This window comes from Rhagoletis zephyria, unplaced genomic scaffold (genome assembly GCF_001687245.7).
Source record: "Rhagoletis zephyria isolate East Lansing unplaced genomic scaffold, Rhagoletis_zephyria_1.1 Rzeph_scaffold_00005, whole genome shotgun sequence".
In the NCBI taxonomy this organism is placed as follows: domain Eukaryota; kingdom Metazoa; phylum Arthropoda; class Insecta; order Diptera; family Tephritidae; genus Rhagoletis; species Rhagoletis zephyria.
The window spans coordinates 1,061,769-1,076,211 of NW_016157089.1; the positions used below are offsets into that span (position 1 = coordinate 1,061,769).

Consider the following 14,443-nt stretch of genomic DNA (forward strand, 5'->3'; position numbering starts at 1 on the left):
GCTTGAGGAAGGCACTGGGTTCTGTGCTCTTATTTAATGGCCTTCCTCAGAATGTCTGTTTGTGTATGAATTCATTTGTCACGGCTACCAAACTTTGCGAATTATCAGTGAAACAAAACAAACAGACGGGATAATAATTGAACCAGATCTCTATCAGGATCATATCGTTGTTGAATTTGCGTGCAAAATTTGTATGCGGATCCCGATTATTGCCTAAGAAAACATAGCTAGAGTTGCGACAGAGTTGCATTGTCTTCAGTTTATCAAGTTTATTCAGTGAAATCGCTGGATAAATTTATCAGAAATGTGTAAACGAGTTTCCATACAAATTTTGACAGTTCATTTATAAGGTTTACACAATTATAAGTTTATACGGCTTACAATGCATTTATAATATTCAATTAAAAAAATTTATTTCTTTCTTGTTTGAAAGCTAGTTTATTAATTATCAGAAAATTGTCTTTTCTAATGCCAAACGAATTCATAGAACAATAAATTTAACTTCAAGAATTTAAACAAGTGTAAAAACAGTTTAATTATCCTACAGTAGCTTTATACACCCTTGAGGAAGGCACTGGGTTCTGTGCTGTTATTTAATGGCCTTCCTCAGACTTTTTCTCAGATTTGGGTTGTGTGCTGCATTATTATTACGTCGTTTAAAGTGCAAAACCGCGTAACAAAATGCAAAACCGCGTATCGGCAAAATGCAGAACCGCGTATGTGAAGTTTTAGAAATCATTTTCTAGAGTGTAAAAACACCCATATTTCAAAATGGTTCTCTTTTTTATAAAGAAATCGCGCTTCTGGCTAGTATATTTCAGAACGAATGGATAAGGATTGAGCCAAGAGCTTGTGTGAGCAAATCCAATTTTTGGCAGCCAATGTCAGTTACGCGGTTTTTTTATAGAGAAATCGCACTTCTGGCTAGTATATTTCAGGACGAATGGATGAGGATTGAGCCAAGAGCTTGTGTGAACAATTCCAATTTTTGGCAACCAATGTCAGTTACGCGGTTTTGCAGAATGACGATACGCGGTTTTGTACTTTAAACGACGATTAGATAAATAAATTTAAGCATTAGACAAATCGTGATTTTATTAAAATCAAATTTATAATCTTATTACATTAAACGAGCAATTCTTATATATATATATATATATATATATATATCCATAGCATCCTCGGAAATGGCTCTAACGATTTTGATGAAATTTTGTACCCAGATAATATTTTGGATTTTAGGGTTATCGAAATAGGCACTATCTCCGAGAAGACCCTTCCGAAATAAGTTATAAATTAATTAAAACATCATAATATCAAGGTATTTTTAAAATCCCTAATTCAAAATATTTTAATAGGGTTGCCATCTATTTTCAATCGCACATTTATTTAATTTTTTGTTTAGAAAAAGTTTAAATATTACTTATTAAATTAAAATTGAAATTAAATATTAAAATAAAGTTCATGGGTACCTAGAGAAGGTTCTTAAACAATGTTTTCCCTATATACAAAATGCTTTCACTCCGGATAATAGTATAAGGTTGCCACATATATTCGATTTTACACAATTTATCTAAAACATCGCAATATGTATATCAAATGAACGGGTTTGTTGAGATCTTTGGTCAGAAAATATTTTCCATCAGGGCTGCCTATGTAATAAATTTTTTTTTTGTTAATTTCAATCAGCATTTTTTTATGTATATACAGTACATATATGCTCAAGGTATGTACATTCCAATCCAGCGTATTACGGAATAGGGTTTCCACCTAAATTTTGGAGTAATAAGAAAGTTACTTAATAGATATCGAAATCCATTTTTTTCCAAAATATTTTTTTAAAGCTATCCAAATCCTGAAAACTTTAAAAAGTATATACATTCCGGGCAAAGCTCAGTCAACCTGGTACTTATAAATGGTGTTGAAAAACCAAACACTCGTGCGAAAGCTCTATTTTTGTGTTGTTAAAATTTATACATGGCGATATTGATGGAAATACAAGCAATGTATTAATTTGTGGATTTGATGTTACTTAAGAATTTAGGCAACTTGCGAGCTGCCAGGTTCTCTTATCAATATAATTAACACAAGCTTTTGCGTGTGGTTGCATTTCAATAAATAGAATAAACTAATATTCGCAAATAAATTTGATTTATTTTTTTTTTTTGATTTGATTAAAGTTTCTAGACTCCGTTTTGATTTTGACTCTTTACCGCCAAAGAACCTTATGTCTATACATGTTTACAAGCTGTCAAAACTGTGCGTAGTCCCGCGAGCTAGGTGAAAATTATGGCGTTCGTATTGACAACGAGAAATCTCAAAATTTTTGTTTGATCTTTCCAAATTTTCTCTTTATCAGTTGACAAAGGCAGCTGGGCAGTGGCAGCTCTCCGATCGTTGAGATAGTAATTTCATGTCAATTAGTAGAAAATTTCCATGGTGAAAAAAACTTTTTATTATGGAGGGAAAATTTTACATTTCTGCTGTGCCAATACGTAACTTTTTACTTCTAGAAATCTTTGAGAGTTGCTCTGGTCAAAAGAAGTTGAGCAATTAAAATGCAGCAATTATACAAAAAATACTTGACTTTACTGACTTTGATTCTTCTACAACTGAAAGCCATGCATTTATTAGACGTCTTATTAATAACATTACAACAAAAAAATACCGTCAGATAGATATAAATAACTTAGTAAATGTTGGCAACCCTATCCTGTGGCTCTACAAGCTTAGCCGTAGTGGTTCAATTGTCAGGGTTGGCGGGTGGAGGTGCATGCGAAAAGACCTCCCGGCCCCCATTTCAATTTTTAACGGGCCAGCACTGAATCCATCGTAGTCCGATTTTCGTGAAATCTACGAAAATGCGATAAATTCTGGCCACGCCCACTTTTCGTTTCCTCTAGTTCAACGGTTCATATTCTGCATTCATGCTGTTATTTACTTACCGATTGGCTCTTATTTTAGGCGATTAGTAATCATAAAATACAGTGAAAATTTAGTAAATTACTTAAAATATTTTAGGAACAATAAAATTTATAATACAAAAATTTAACCCATATGAATACATAAATGCTTAAAGTTTAATCGCTTTTCTCGTCCAACAACTTAAACTGTGGAATTATTTCATTTTGTCTCAACCAAAGAGGACTAACTAACATCTGTGATTTAATGAACTCCGATGCCTTGAAGCAATAGGAACTGCAAAACTTTTTACGATCTGTTATGTCGTATACCTTATTTTTGGTTACTGATATTTGATATTTTTTTGTAGGCACGCTAAAAAGAACATATTATTATCCCCAAAGTTTGAATATTGTTTATTAAGACTTACTTTTCCATTTGTTTTCCACACAATGGATATCCACACAAAAGAAGAATATGTCGCTCGTCAACCACATCACCGTAATGACATTGATTTATATCCTTTAACTGAAATTAAAAAATACAAAAATATTACTTTTTACTAACAGTCAAAGCTAAACTCATGCCGTCTAATTTATTTTTCTGCATTACCCGAAATTGGCTTGCGTGCGTCAAATCAAAATCTCACGCAGAAAAAATTTTGGAATGAATTTTGTGACCACGGCAGCGACAGCATGAATTTGTTTGAGTTTGACATAAACGAAGAAGAATCTTATCTATCGCTAGAAAAATGGAAATAGATCTAATCTGCCACAGCTACCACATTTTTGGCTAGTCGCGGGATTGCCGTGTCGTCGACGAAATCTACACAAGAGTACGTGTTAAAATAATTTAACAGCAGTGGCCCGTCGTTTCCAATGCATGAACGAACGACACAAGATCACCCAAGAACAAGAGTGAAAAAGTCGATTTTTTAGCGGGTTCTACGCCATCTTGTTTCGCTGGAAACGAAGGAAAAGCAAAGCAAAGAAAACATCGAAAACCAAAATTATTGTCAGCCACTTTAAACACACAATTTAGGTAAAATTATTAAATAAATATTCTTTAGTTAAAGAAAAGTGTAAAATACTGGTGCTTGTGATGCGAAAAAATGCTGATGAGTCCGCTTTCACAAACTTTTTTCTCTGAACCAGTTTCAAATACAGGATGGTTCCGTGCGCAGAAGTGGAAAACTTTAGACTGTCTTTCATCTGGGAGTGGCCAGAAGTGATCCTTGCGTGCGTACGGTTCAAATCGCAGCTCACAACGTCCGCATATTTATATCCACGTATCCTCTGGGTAGAAACCAAACACCCGTTTGGAAGCGAGTTTGGGTCCCGCCATGTTAAAACCCCTCCCAATGAAAAAGTTCAGAAAGCTTCGGATGATACCCCCTTTTTTTGATGACGACCACGGCAAACGTATAAAGGATTATGATTTGAGGGTGCGCACCTGGAATATCCGGACCCTTAATGGGGAAGGTGCCTCTGCCCGGCTAGTTGATGTGCTCGGGAAGATAAAGAAATGCGATGGACGGAGCAAGACAAGGTAAGTGTGACTCATTTGTTGCAAAACCGCACCGACTGCTATATTCGACGCATGGACAGCAAATGATAATTTACCATTTTTATCAAAATGAGTGAGTAAAGTTTTCTGTGTAAAAAGTTCCTTCACATTTTCAAAAGCCATAGTTTTATTTTCTGTCCAATTTAATTGTCTAAGTTTATTTTTGGTTACTAATGTTAACATCTCGTGCAGAGGACTAAGTTCTGCTGCTAACATTTTAACGTATCTATGGTAATAATTAACCATACCTAAAAACTTTTGTAATTTATTTATTGAAAGTGGATTTTCAAAATTTACTATTGCTTCAAATCGTTCGAAAGAAGGTCTGATGACACTGAAGATGGCACAATGGCATAATGCTGAAACCGGTTTGTCTGCAAACCAAACTTGACAAGGGATGACGGAAATTCGTTCCAAAATGAATCAAGGTCTGATTCCTTCGTTTGAAATTTCATAACTAAGAAAATCTAATGCATTTACTAGGTTTAATATTCAAACTATACTTTCCAAGTCTTTCAAATACAGATTTTAAATGCTCAATATGTTGATCTTCATTATCACTTGCAACAAGAATATCGTCAAAAATACTTCGTTAATGAAACGTTGAAATGTTTGTGCACTATTTCGTGGTCCCAAAGGCATCCGTACGAACTCAAACATTCCAAACGGTGTAGTAATTGCTGTTTTATGCATATCTTCTTCAGCCATCAGTATTTGATGATGTGCACGAACAAGATCAATTTTTGAAAATATTTGATTGTTCTATAAATCAATAGTCAAATCGTGAATGTGAGGTAACGGATAACGATCAGGAATAGTAATGCAATTAAGTCTTCTGTAATCTCCACAAGGTCTCCAATCATTGGGTCCTTTTTATGAACTAAATGTAAAGGGGGTGTCATGTGAGAGTGTAAGGTATACATCAGGGGTCGGCAAAAGTAAAACTGTGGCTGTGTTGGTGAGCGCAAGAGAACTCCACATGAGCAGCCCGTTAGGAAATATAAAATATTTTGTATATGTACAGTAGACTGAATCACTTTTTTTTTATCAATAAATCGATATTTAATTAAAAAAAAAAGTTAATTACAATGCCCGTTTTTATTGTTTCTCGTTTTCAGTGCTTTTTTTGGGCATTTTCGCCAGATTTATTATTAACAATTTTCGCCTGCGACGCTTTTCCCATAAAAATCAATACTTCGATAAATAACTAAGTTAACATTTTTATTACAAAATCTCTCGATTTTAGACTGAATCACTTTTTTATCAATAAAACGATATTTAATTTAAAAAAAAAGTTAATTACAATGCCCGTTTTTATTGTTTCTCGTTTTCAGTGCTTTTTTGGGCATTTTCGCACGATTTATTATTAACTATTTTCGCCTGCGCCACTTTTCCCATAAAAATCAATACTTGGATAAATAACTAAGTTAACATTTTTATTACAAAATCTCTCGATTTTAGACTGAATCACTTTTTTTTCAATAAAACGATATTTAATTTAAAAAAAAAGTTAATTACAATGCCCGTTTTTATTGTTTCTCGTTTTCAGTGCTTTTTTGGGGCATTTTCGCCAGATTTATTATTAACAATTTTCGCCTGCGACGCTTTTCCCATAAAAATCAATACTTCGATAAATAACTAAGTTAACATTTTTATTACAAAATCTCTCGATTTTAGACTGAATCACTTTTTTTTATCAATAAATCGATATTTAATTGAAAAAAAAGAAGTTAATTACAATGCCCGTTTTTATTGTTTCTCGTTTTCAGTGCTTTTTTTGGGCATTTTCGCACGATTTATTATTAAAAATTTTCGCCTGCGCCGCTTTTCCCATAAAAATCAATACTTCAATAAATAACTAAGTTACCATTTTTATTACAAAATCTCTCGATTTTAGACTGAATCACTTTTTTTATCAATACATCGATATTTAATTTAAAAAAAAGAAGTTAATTACAATGCCCGTTTTTATTGTTTCTCGTTTTCAGTGCTTTTTTTGGGCATTTTCGCACGATTTATTATTAAAAATTTTCGCCTGCGCCGCTTTTCCCATAAAAATCAATACTTCAATAAATAACTAAGTTACCATTTTTATTACAAAATCTCTCGATTTTAGACTGAATCACTTTTTTTATCAATACATCGATATTTAATTTAAAAAAAAGAAGTTAATTACAATGCCCGTTTTTATTGTTTCTCGTTTTCAGTGCTTTTTTTGGGCATTTTCGCACGATTTATTATTAAAAATTTTCGCCTGCGCCGCTTTTCCCATAAAAATCAATACTTCAATAAATAACTAAGTTACCATTTTTATTACAAAATCTCTCGATTTTAGACTGAATCACTTTTTTTATCAATACATCGATATTTAATTTAAAAAAAAGAAGTTAATTACAATGCCCGTTTTTATTGTTTCTCGTTTTCAGTGCTTTTTTTGGGCATTTTCGCACGATTTATTATTAAAAATTTTCGCCTGCGCCGCTTTTCCCATAAAAATCAATACTTCGTCGATAAATAACTAAGTTAACATTTTTATTACAAAATCTCTCGATGTTAGACTGAATCACTTTTTTTTATCAATTCATCGATATTTAATTAAAAAAAAAAAGTTAATTACAATGCCCGTTTTTATTGTTTCTTGTTTTCAGTGCTTTTTTTGGGAATTTTTTGTTGTGTGGTAGCACCGACATTGTAGTACAATCGGTTTACAAAGCAAAAAGTGAGGTTGAAGTTGACATTTTTTGCAACTGAAAATTCAATTTTCATAAAAACTATAAGCCTCCGGAGGGTGGGGTTTTCAGATTTACAATCACAAAAAGCCGCTCTAAACCCCTCATTTCTGTTTTTTTTAAAGCCGGGTTCCGTATTGGAAAATTTTCCCACGAATTTTTAAGAATCGTTCTTCTGTACACAACGGAGTTTCTTGTACCGATAGAAGAAGAAATTGGCTGTAGTAGTGATTTGAGCGATGAAGATTTAATTTAGTTTATGTATTATGAGATTTCGCTAATACTGCAATAATGAAATAATGGTGTTTTAATATATTTTAAATGTACCTGAGTTCCCTTCTAACTTATTTTATTTTAAAAGAAAATGTAAACAAAAGACATGAAAAAATGTATTATTCTTAAATGCATTGCTAATTTTAAATCAAAATTAAAGTACCTATAGTCCAATTTGGTTAGAGCATCACAGTAAGCAAGTCTCTTAAAAATGTGTACACAATTTAGTCGAAATATCTTTATGTGTTATGCTGTCATAATTTTTTTTTTCGTATATTTTGTACGGTGGGTGGGCGTGTCAATTGTCCGATTTTGAGGATTTTTGATATCAAGTGTAATATGGTCTTAAAAATGACGTGTGCAAAATTTTATTGCTCTAGCTCAATTCCTTCTATTTATGGCCACACTTAGTACCGGGACGTCCCACTGTATGGCGCTTGCTCGTTGTAGCATAGCTGGAAAGATTACATCTGGACCCGGAAATTTGTAGGATTGGAAGGAAGGGCTATCAGAGCCCAAGCTACTTTATCTGCAGTGATGATTTCCTCCACTGGACTGCCTTGCCTGTGGGTACTAGAGTGTTCTGTCACAGGAGTTCCTGCGTCCCCTGCATTACCGCAGCCAGGGAAGTGAACGTCCATATGTAAAAAATTAATACATATTTTGTTCAAGTGAGCTACTGGTAAATGGTACATCTATGAAATTTTTACACAAAACGGAGAAGAGTTAACGTTTGTTCTTGCATACTTAACCCGATGTTTTTCTTTGGGGTTATGAAAGTTTTTTAGTTAATCAGCGTCACATATACTTATGTACATATACAAAATATTTTATATTTCCTAACGGGCTGCTCATGCGGAGCAGTTCTCTTGCGCTCACCAACACAGCCACAGTTTTACTTTTGCCGACCCCTGATGTATACCTTACACTCTCACATTGCACCCCCTTTACATTTAGTTCATAAAAAAGACCCAATGATTGGAGACCTTGTGGAGATTATAGAAGACTTAATTGCATTACTATTCCAGATCGTTATCCGTTACCTCACATTCACGATTTGACTATTGATTTAAAGAACAAACAAATATTTTCAAAAATTGATCTTGTTCGTGCACATCATCAAATACTGATGGCTGAAGAAGATATGCATAAAACGGCAATTACTACACCGTTTGGAATGTTTGAGTTCGTACGGATGCCTTTGGTACCACGAAATAGTGCACAAACATTTCAACGTTTCATTAACGAAGTATTTTTGACGATATTCTTGTTGCAAGTGATAATGAAGATCAACATATTGAGCATTTAAAATCTGTATTTGGAAGACTTGGAAAATATAGTTTGAATATTAAACATAGTAAATGCATTAGATTTTCTAAGTTATGAAATTTCAAATGAAGGAATCAGACCTTGATTTATTTGGAACGAATTTCCGTCATCCCTTGTCAAGTTTGGTTTGCAGATAAACCGGTTTCGGCATTGTGCCATTGTGCCATCTTCAGTGTCATCAGACCTTCATTCGAACAATTTGAAGCAATAGTAAATTTTGAAAATCCACTTTCAGGGCGGTATTGTCACTTGCGAAGCGAACGAATTTGGCGAAGCGAACGGATTGGCGAAGTGAATGGATTGGCGGACGCAACTTAAATATGCATTAAGAGTGTTAGCTTTTACCAGCTTGGCAAAGTTCTTCGCATCGCGCACACTTTTAATACATTCTATGCCTTTTAGTTCGCTTCGCCAAACCGTTCGCTTCGCCAAATTCATTCGCTTCGCAAGTGACAATAGTTGTGTAAATAAATAAATTACAAAAGTTTTTAGGTATGGTTAATTATTACCATAGATACGTTAAAATGTTAGCAGCAGAACTTAGTCCTCTGCACGAGATGTTAACATTAGTAACCAAAAATAAACTTGGACAATTAAATTGGACAGAAAATAAAACTATGGCTTTTGAAAATGTGAAGAAACTTTTTACACAGAAAACTTTACTCACGCGATTTTTTATTAAAAATTTTCATTATTTATCAAATTATCGATGTACGTTTTCTAGATTTGTGTACTTTGAACTATAATAATACCAGTAAATATTATTTCCCCCCGAAAAAAATTATACCGTTATGATCAGGAGTAAGACCCCTATCTATCCTAATATTATTATTTTTAATAAGAGCAATGTACGTATTGTACACTTATACCCCTAATTATTTTTTTATTTTATTTTATTCTTTTATTTATTAAAGCTTATACAATGTTATTAACATATGTACAACCTAATCATGCAGCGATAGCATCAGAGGCTATCAGCTGTCCGTTGAATAAATGTTTTGTTTTAAATTCTTCTCAGTAGGTCACATTCTTTTAATAATTGGTATATGGTTCTTATATTTTCCTCAGTTGTATTCGAAAGAAGAGAAACTGGATCTGGATTCGCTACCGAGCTCTAAAACCGTGCGGTCGCATTTCTATAGTGTGTGTATTATACTCGCTGAATAACTACTCGCTACTTTCTGTACGCGCTTCTTAACCTCAATTTGTATTTTGAGCGCTATATTTTCCTCGTTTTTGGTTAAAAGTTAAATTTACAACTTAATCTGATAAAACCGTAATAATCTTAATATTTCGCAATGCCCCCCGGGGCCAATAGATTGGGGGATAATAGGTTTGCACTATTATCCCCACCACCGAAAAACAAAAGAAAAAAGCCAGAAAGCTCACCGCTGAACTTATTCCCGGAACTACCAATAGCAAAGAAGGATGATCCCAAGTATCTCACAATCAAATCACAGGACGACAAAAAAACTATCGCATCCACCTCTTGCTTTGCAGTTAATAAAGGTATTCAATCCATTAGCAAAGACGTTAACAAAATCACATCTCTTCGAGATGGCAGCCTACTACTCCTAGTCAAAAACCAAAAAATTGCTGACAAATTTCTTTCGACGAAAAATCTTCCCGGCGCTGGTGCTGTCGATATTTCGCTTCATAAATACCGTAAAGGGGACGATTTACGCCCCATTTATCTGCCAACTTGATGATGAAGAAATAATTGATGGACTAAAAGATCAAGGTGTCACTGCAGTACATAAATTTACCAAATTAAACAACGGCTCTCGTGTGCCTACTGGCGCCTTATTATTAACTTTTGATAAATATACTTTGCCTAGTCGTATTGAAGTTGCCTGGCGAACCCTGGATATCCGACCCTACTATCCTAATCCCATGCGCTGCAAGAATTGTCAGTTGTTAGGACATACCACAAAGCGCTGTAACAATACCCCATCTTGTGTGATCTGCAACCTCCCCCCAAACCACTCCCCTCCAACTGATTGCTCTAGAATTAAATGTGCAAATTGCGATGGTGAACATCCTTCGTCGTCAAACTCCTGTCCAAAATTTGTCCAGTCTAAAGAGATACTCAAAATTAAAACTATTCACAAGTGCTCAATGCGCGAAGCCATCAATTCATACAAGTCACAAATTCCAACTACTCCTACAAAATTTTCTTTTGCCAATGTTACTTCTTCCAATAACAATGCTACTTACTCCAAAAATCCACAACAACAACCAACAACAAACAAAGAAAAAATGTCAAACTCAAATGATTCTAATCTCAACAATAAAGTTACAACATCAAATCACAATAACACCTCCTTTAATACCAACACCAACTCAATCCATAACGACTGCCCTATACTAGGGCTGCCAGACGTCCCGGTTTTCCCGGACATGTCCCGGTTTTAGACTATTTGTCCCGGTGTCCTGGTCCAACCTTAAAATGTCCCGGGTTTCGTTTAAGTGTCCCGGTTTTCGATTTGATTGCACAAATTTTGAATAAAAATGACTACACTAAGAGAAAAAACGCGTTGTAATATTAAGAAAAATGTTATGGAATTTACTGGGGGAAATAACGCATAGTAAACATGAATATTTTTTATTTGATTATCGTTTTAAAGCTTTCGTATTTAAAAACAATACTTTCATATCATGCACACGTGGTGTTGAATCAAACTGAACATTTGAATGCACATTTACATGTCTGGCTGTAGCACATGTCTGGAGTGCACGAAGATGCTTGCCACAAATTGCTAATTTACAGAGCGTCAGGGTTCAAATCCCATTACAGGCAGCATGGAATTTAAATATTTTTTTTTAACCTAATTATGAAAAAGCATCCGTTAAGTGCAAAGCGCTTCATTTTAATATTGGCGTATTTGAATTGAATATTTCTATACTAAATACTAAAATTTGTATACTTAAATTTATTACGAGTTGGGTTGGTGCTCTTGCATATGCGATTTTTTTTTTTTACTTTAGCACGTTTTGCACAAGCAATAGTTGATGATTAATATAAGTATGTACCTAAATACGTTAAAATTACATGTACAGAGTTTTACAATTATACTAAGTAAAATCCAGAAGTTTTGAAATAAGTTCACAGCAACGAAACAAATGACTGATATTTTAATGTTACATTGTATTTAATGTTTTTTCTTTGATTACTTATAAGTACCGTGTCGTACAAAATTATTGGCTCGGAGACTCTTTCATCTGATCACAAATTTTGAAAATGTAGCTTTTGAGCCAATTAGTAAAGTGCAAGTCTGAAGTTACCGGAAAATTTCGTTGATTTTTGCAATTATTTATTTTTTGCTAACAGTGTCTTCCACATACAAAAAAATGTCGAACATAGTTTGTATGGAAGAAACTCTCAGTAAAAACAATACCAAAAATCAACTAAATTTTTATGGGCTGTAAAACTTCATTTTCAAAATTTTTATAAAAAAGTCTGAATAGAAAGTTGCGAATTTGTATGCAAATTTATTGCATTTTCCCGAGTTTTGCACAAAGTTTAGAAATTTTATTTTTATGTTTTCTGATGTATTTAGTATTAACTGTATTTTTATAAGGAACAAAAAAGGTACATGCATTGTGAAAAATTCTCTGTGCTTCAGTTGTGATAAATTGTTTTGTTTTGCTAGTGTACGTTGTAATGATCTCATGATCGCACGTTTTTATGTTTTTGTTTTTGTTTGTCAAAATAAAATTTTACTACATCCTTTCGTACGTAATTTTTGTCGAAACGAAAGGGAAGGGAGCGAGAGGCCTCTCCTCCCCTTAAGTGTCCCGGTTTGGCAACAGAGATATCTGGCAGCCCTACCTGATACCCCATCTCCCTCAGTATCCCCCCTAAATAATTCTCCTTCCCCTCCCTTCTCACCCCTCTCCACAATCACATCTCCTACCATTAAATCCCCCTCCCTTCATGCTCTTTTACCATCTTCCCCTCCTTCCCATAGCCAATTGCCCATGGAAATATAATTCCCAATATTCATTGTTCAAATTATATAATCATATTAACACATTTAATGTAAAGTACTACCTCTTTTATTTTTCTTTCAATTATTCAATATGTTAACTGTTATTCAATGGAATATTAATGGTTATATTAATAATTATTATGAACTTGAAATATTAATCAAAACACATAACCCCTCGGTTATATTATTAAACGAAACACACATTCCAAACAATATACCAGCTCATACTCCAAAAGCCTATATTGGTCACTTTTATAACCTTCCATCCAACACATCAAGCAAACAAGGTATTGCAATCCTGATTAGAAGAAACATACCGCATAATGTTCTTNATATTGCAATCCTGATTAGAAGAAACTTACCGCATAATGTTCTTCCAATATCTTCTTCAAATATCTCTTCCATTTCCATAGAAATTCCCCACCCAAATCATAATAATCTGTGCCTATTCTCCTCCACAACAAACATTCACTTCAGCAGATTTCTTTAACCTTCTCCCTTCTTGCTCTACTCCCTTCTTACTAGCTGGTGACTTCAATGCCTGGTGTCCTCTTTGGGGTTCGGCCTCAACTAACTACAAGGGCCGCATAATTGAAGATGCTATACTTAGTTCTGACTGTTTTGTACTTAATGACGGTTCCCCTACCCACTTCTCCACCCATTCCACCTTCACACATATCGACCTTACCCTTTGCTCTACTTCCCTCTCCCCTAAAGTTGATTGGCATTGTTTAAATGATCTGCATGGTAGCGATCATTTTCCTATCAAAACTAAAATCTCGTCTCAAAATTCCATTTTTTTCAAACCCAGAATATTTTTTAAAACTGATTCAGCTGATTGGTCCAAATTTCAAGATTTTTGTTTACTTTACTCAGATTCCGTCCCTTCTTCAATTAATATCAATCAGGAAACTTCTAGAACTCAAAAAATAATACGATCTGCAGCCAACCAATCTATACCACAAACCTCTCCCATACCCCGTAATCCCAACCCTCCTTGGTGGGACAATGAATTATCTTTGCTTAGACTGTATAAGCAACAAACATGGCATCAATTCAAGCATAATCGCTCGTCATCAAATCTTGTGGCTTATAAAAAAGCGAATGCTATTTTTAGAAGAAAGGCCAAACAAGCCAAAATTAAATCCTTCCAGACATTTACCAACAGCATAAATTCCTCTTCCGATCCTAAACTAATTTGGGCCAACATAAAAAGACTATCTGGTANTAACTAATTTGGGCTAACATAAAAAGACTATCTGGTAACCAATCTTTTTCTCCTATTCTTTCGCTCAACTCCTCACAGGCAATCTACTCTATCCACAGGATATAGCTTTAGAATTTGCTAATTATTTTTCCAACAATTCTTCCGACTCTAATTTCTCACCTGAATATTCGTCTAACAAACACTCTTTACTGTCCTACAATTTCTTACCATCTCCCTTATCCCCTTCAGCCAAACACCTTGACTCAGATATAACTTTATTTGAACTCCAACTTGCTCTAGCTGTTGTCAAAGGTAAAACTCCTGGCTTAGATAAAATTTCCTATCCCATTATCAAACATCTCCCTTCTCTTCTACTCTCCCGCCTCGTCAATCACTACAACAACATTTTTCGAACTGCTAGCATCCCCCAAGTCTGGAAAACCAGC

The 14,443-nt window shown here is 34.2% G+C and overlaps 1 protein-coding gene across 1 annotated transcript in view; it reads right to left on the bottom strand.

Annotated features, from left to right (window-relative positions):
• Positions 1 to 2,155: 2,155 nt before the first annotated feature.
• Positions 2,156 to 14,443, bottom strand: part of Fkbp59 (FK506-binding protein 59kD) — a 64,563-nt gene continuing 52,275 nt past the window's right edge. Inside the window, exons 10-11 of the mRNA XM_017629751.1 lie at positions 3,332 to 3,429; positions 2,156 to 3,276 (exon numbers count right to left, since the gene is read on the bottom strand). Coding sequence (XP_017485240.1) covers positions 3,081 to 3,276; positions 3,332 to 3,429 — 294 coding nt within the window. The 3' untranslated portion in view covers positions 2,156 to 3,080. The remainder of the gene's footprint in view (positions 3,277 to 3,331; positions 3,430 to 14,443) is intronic.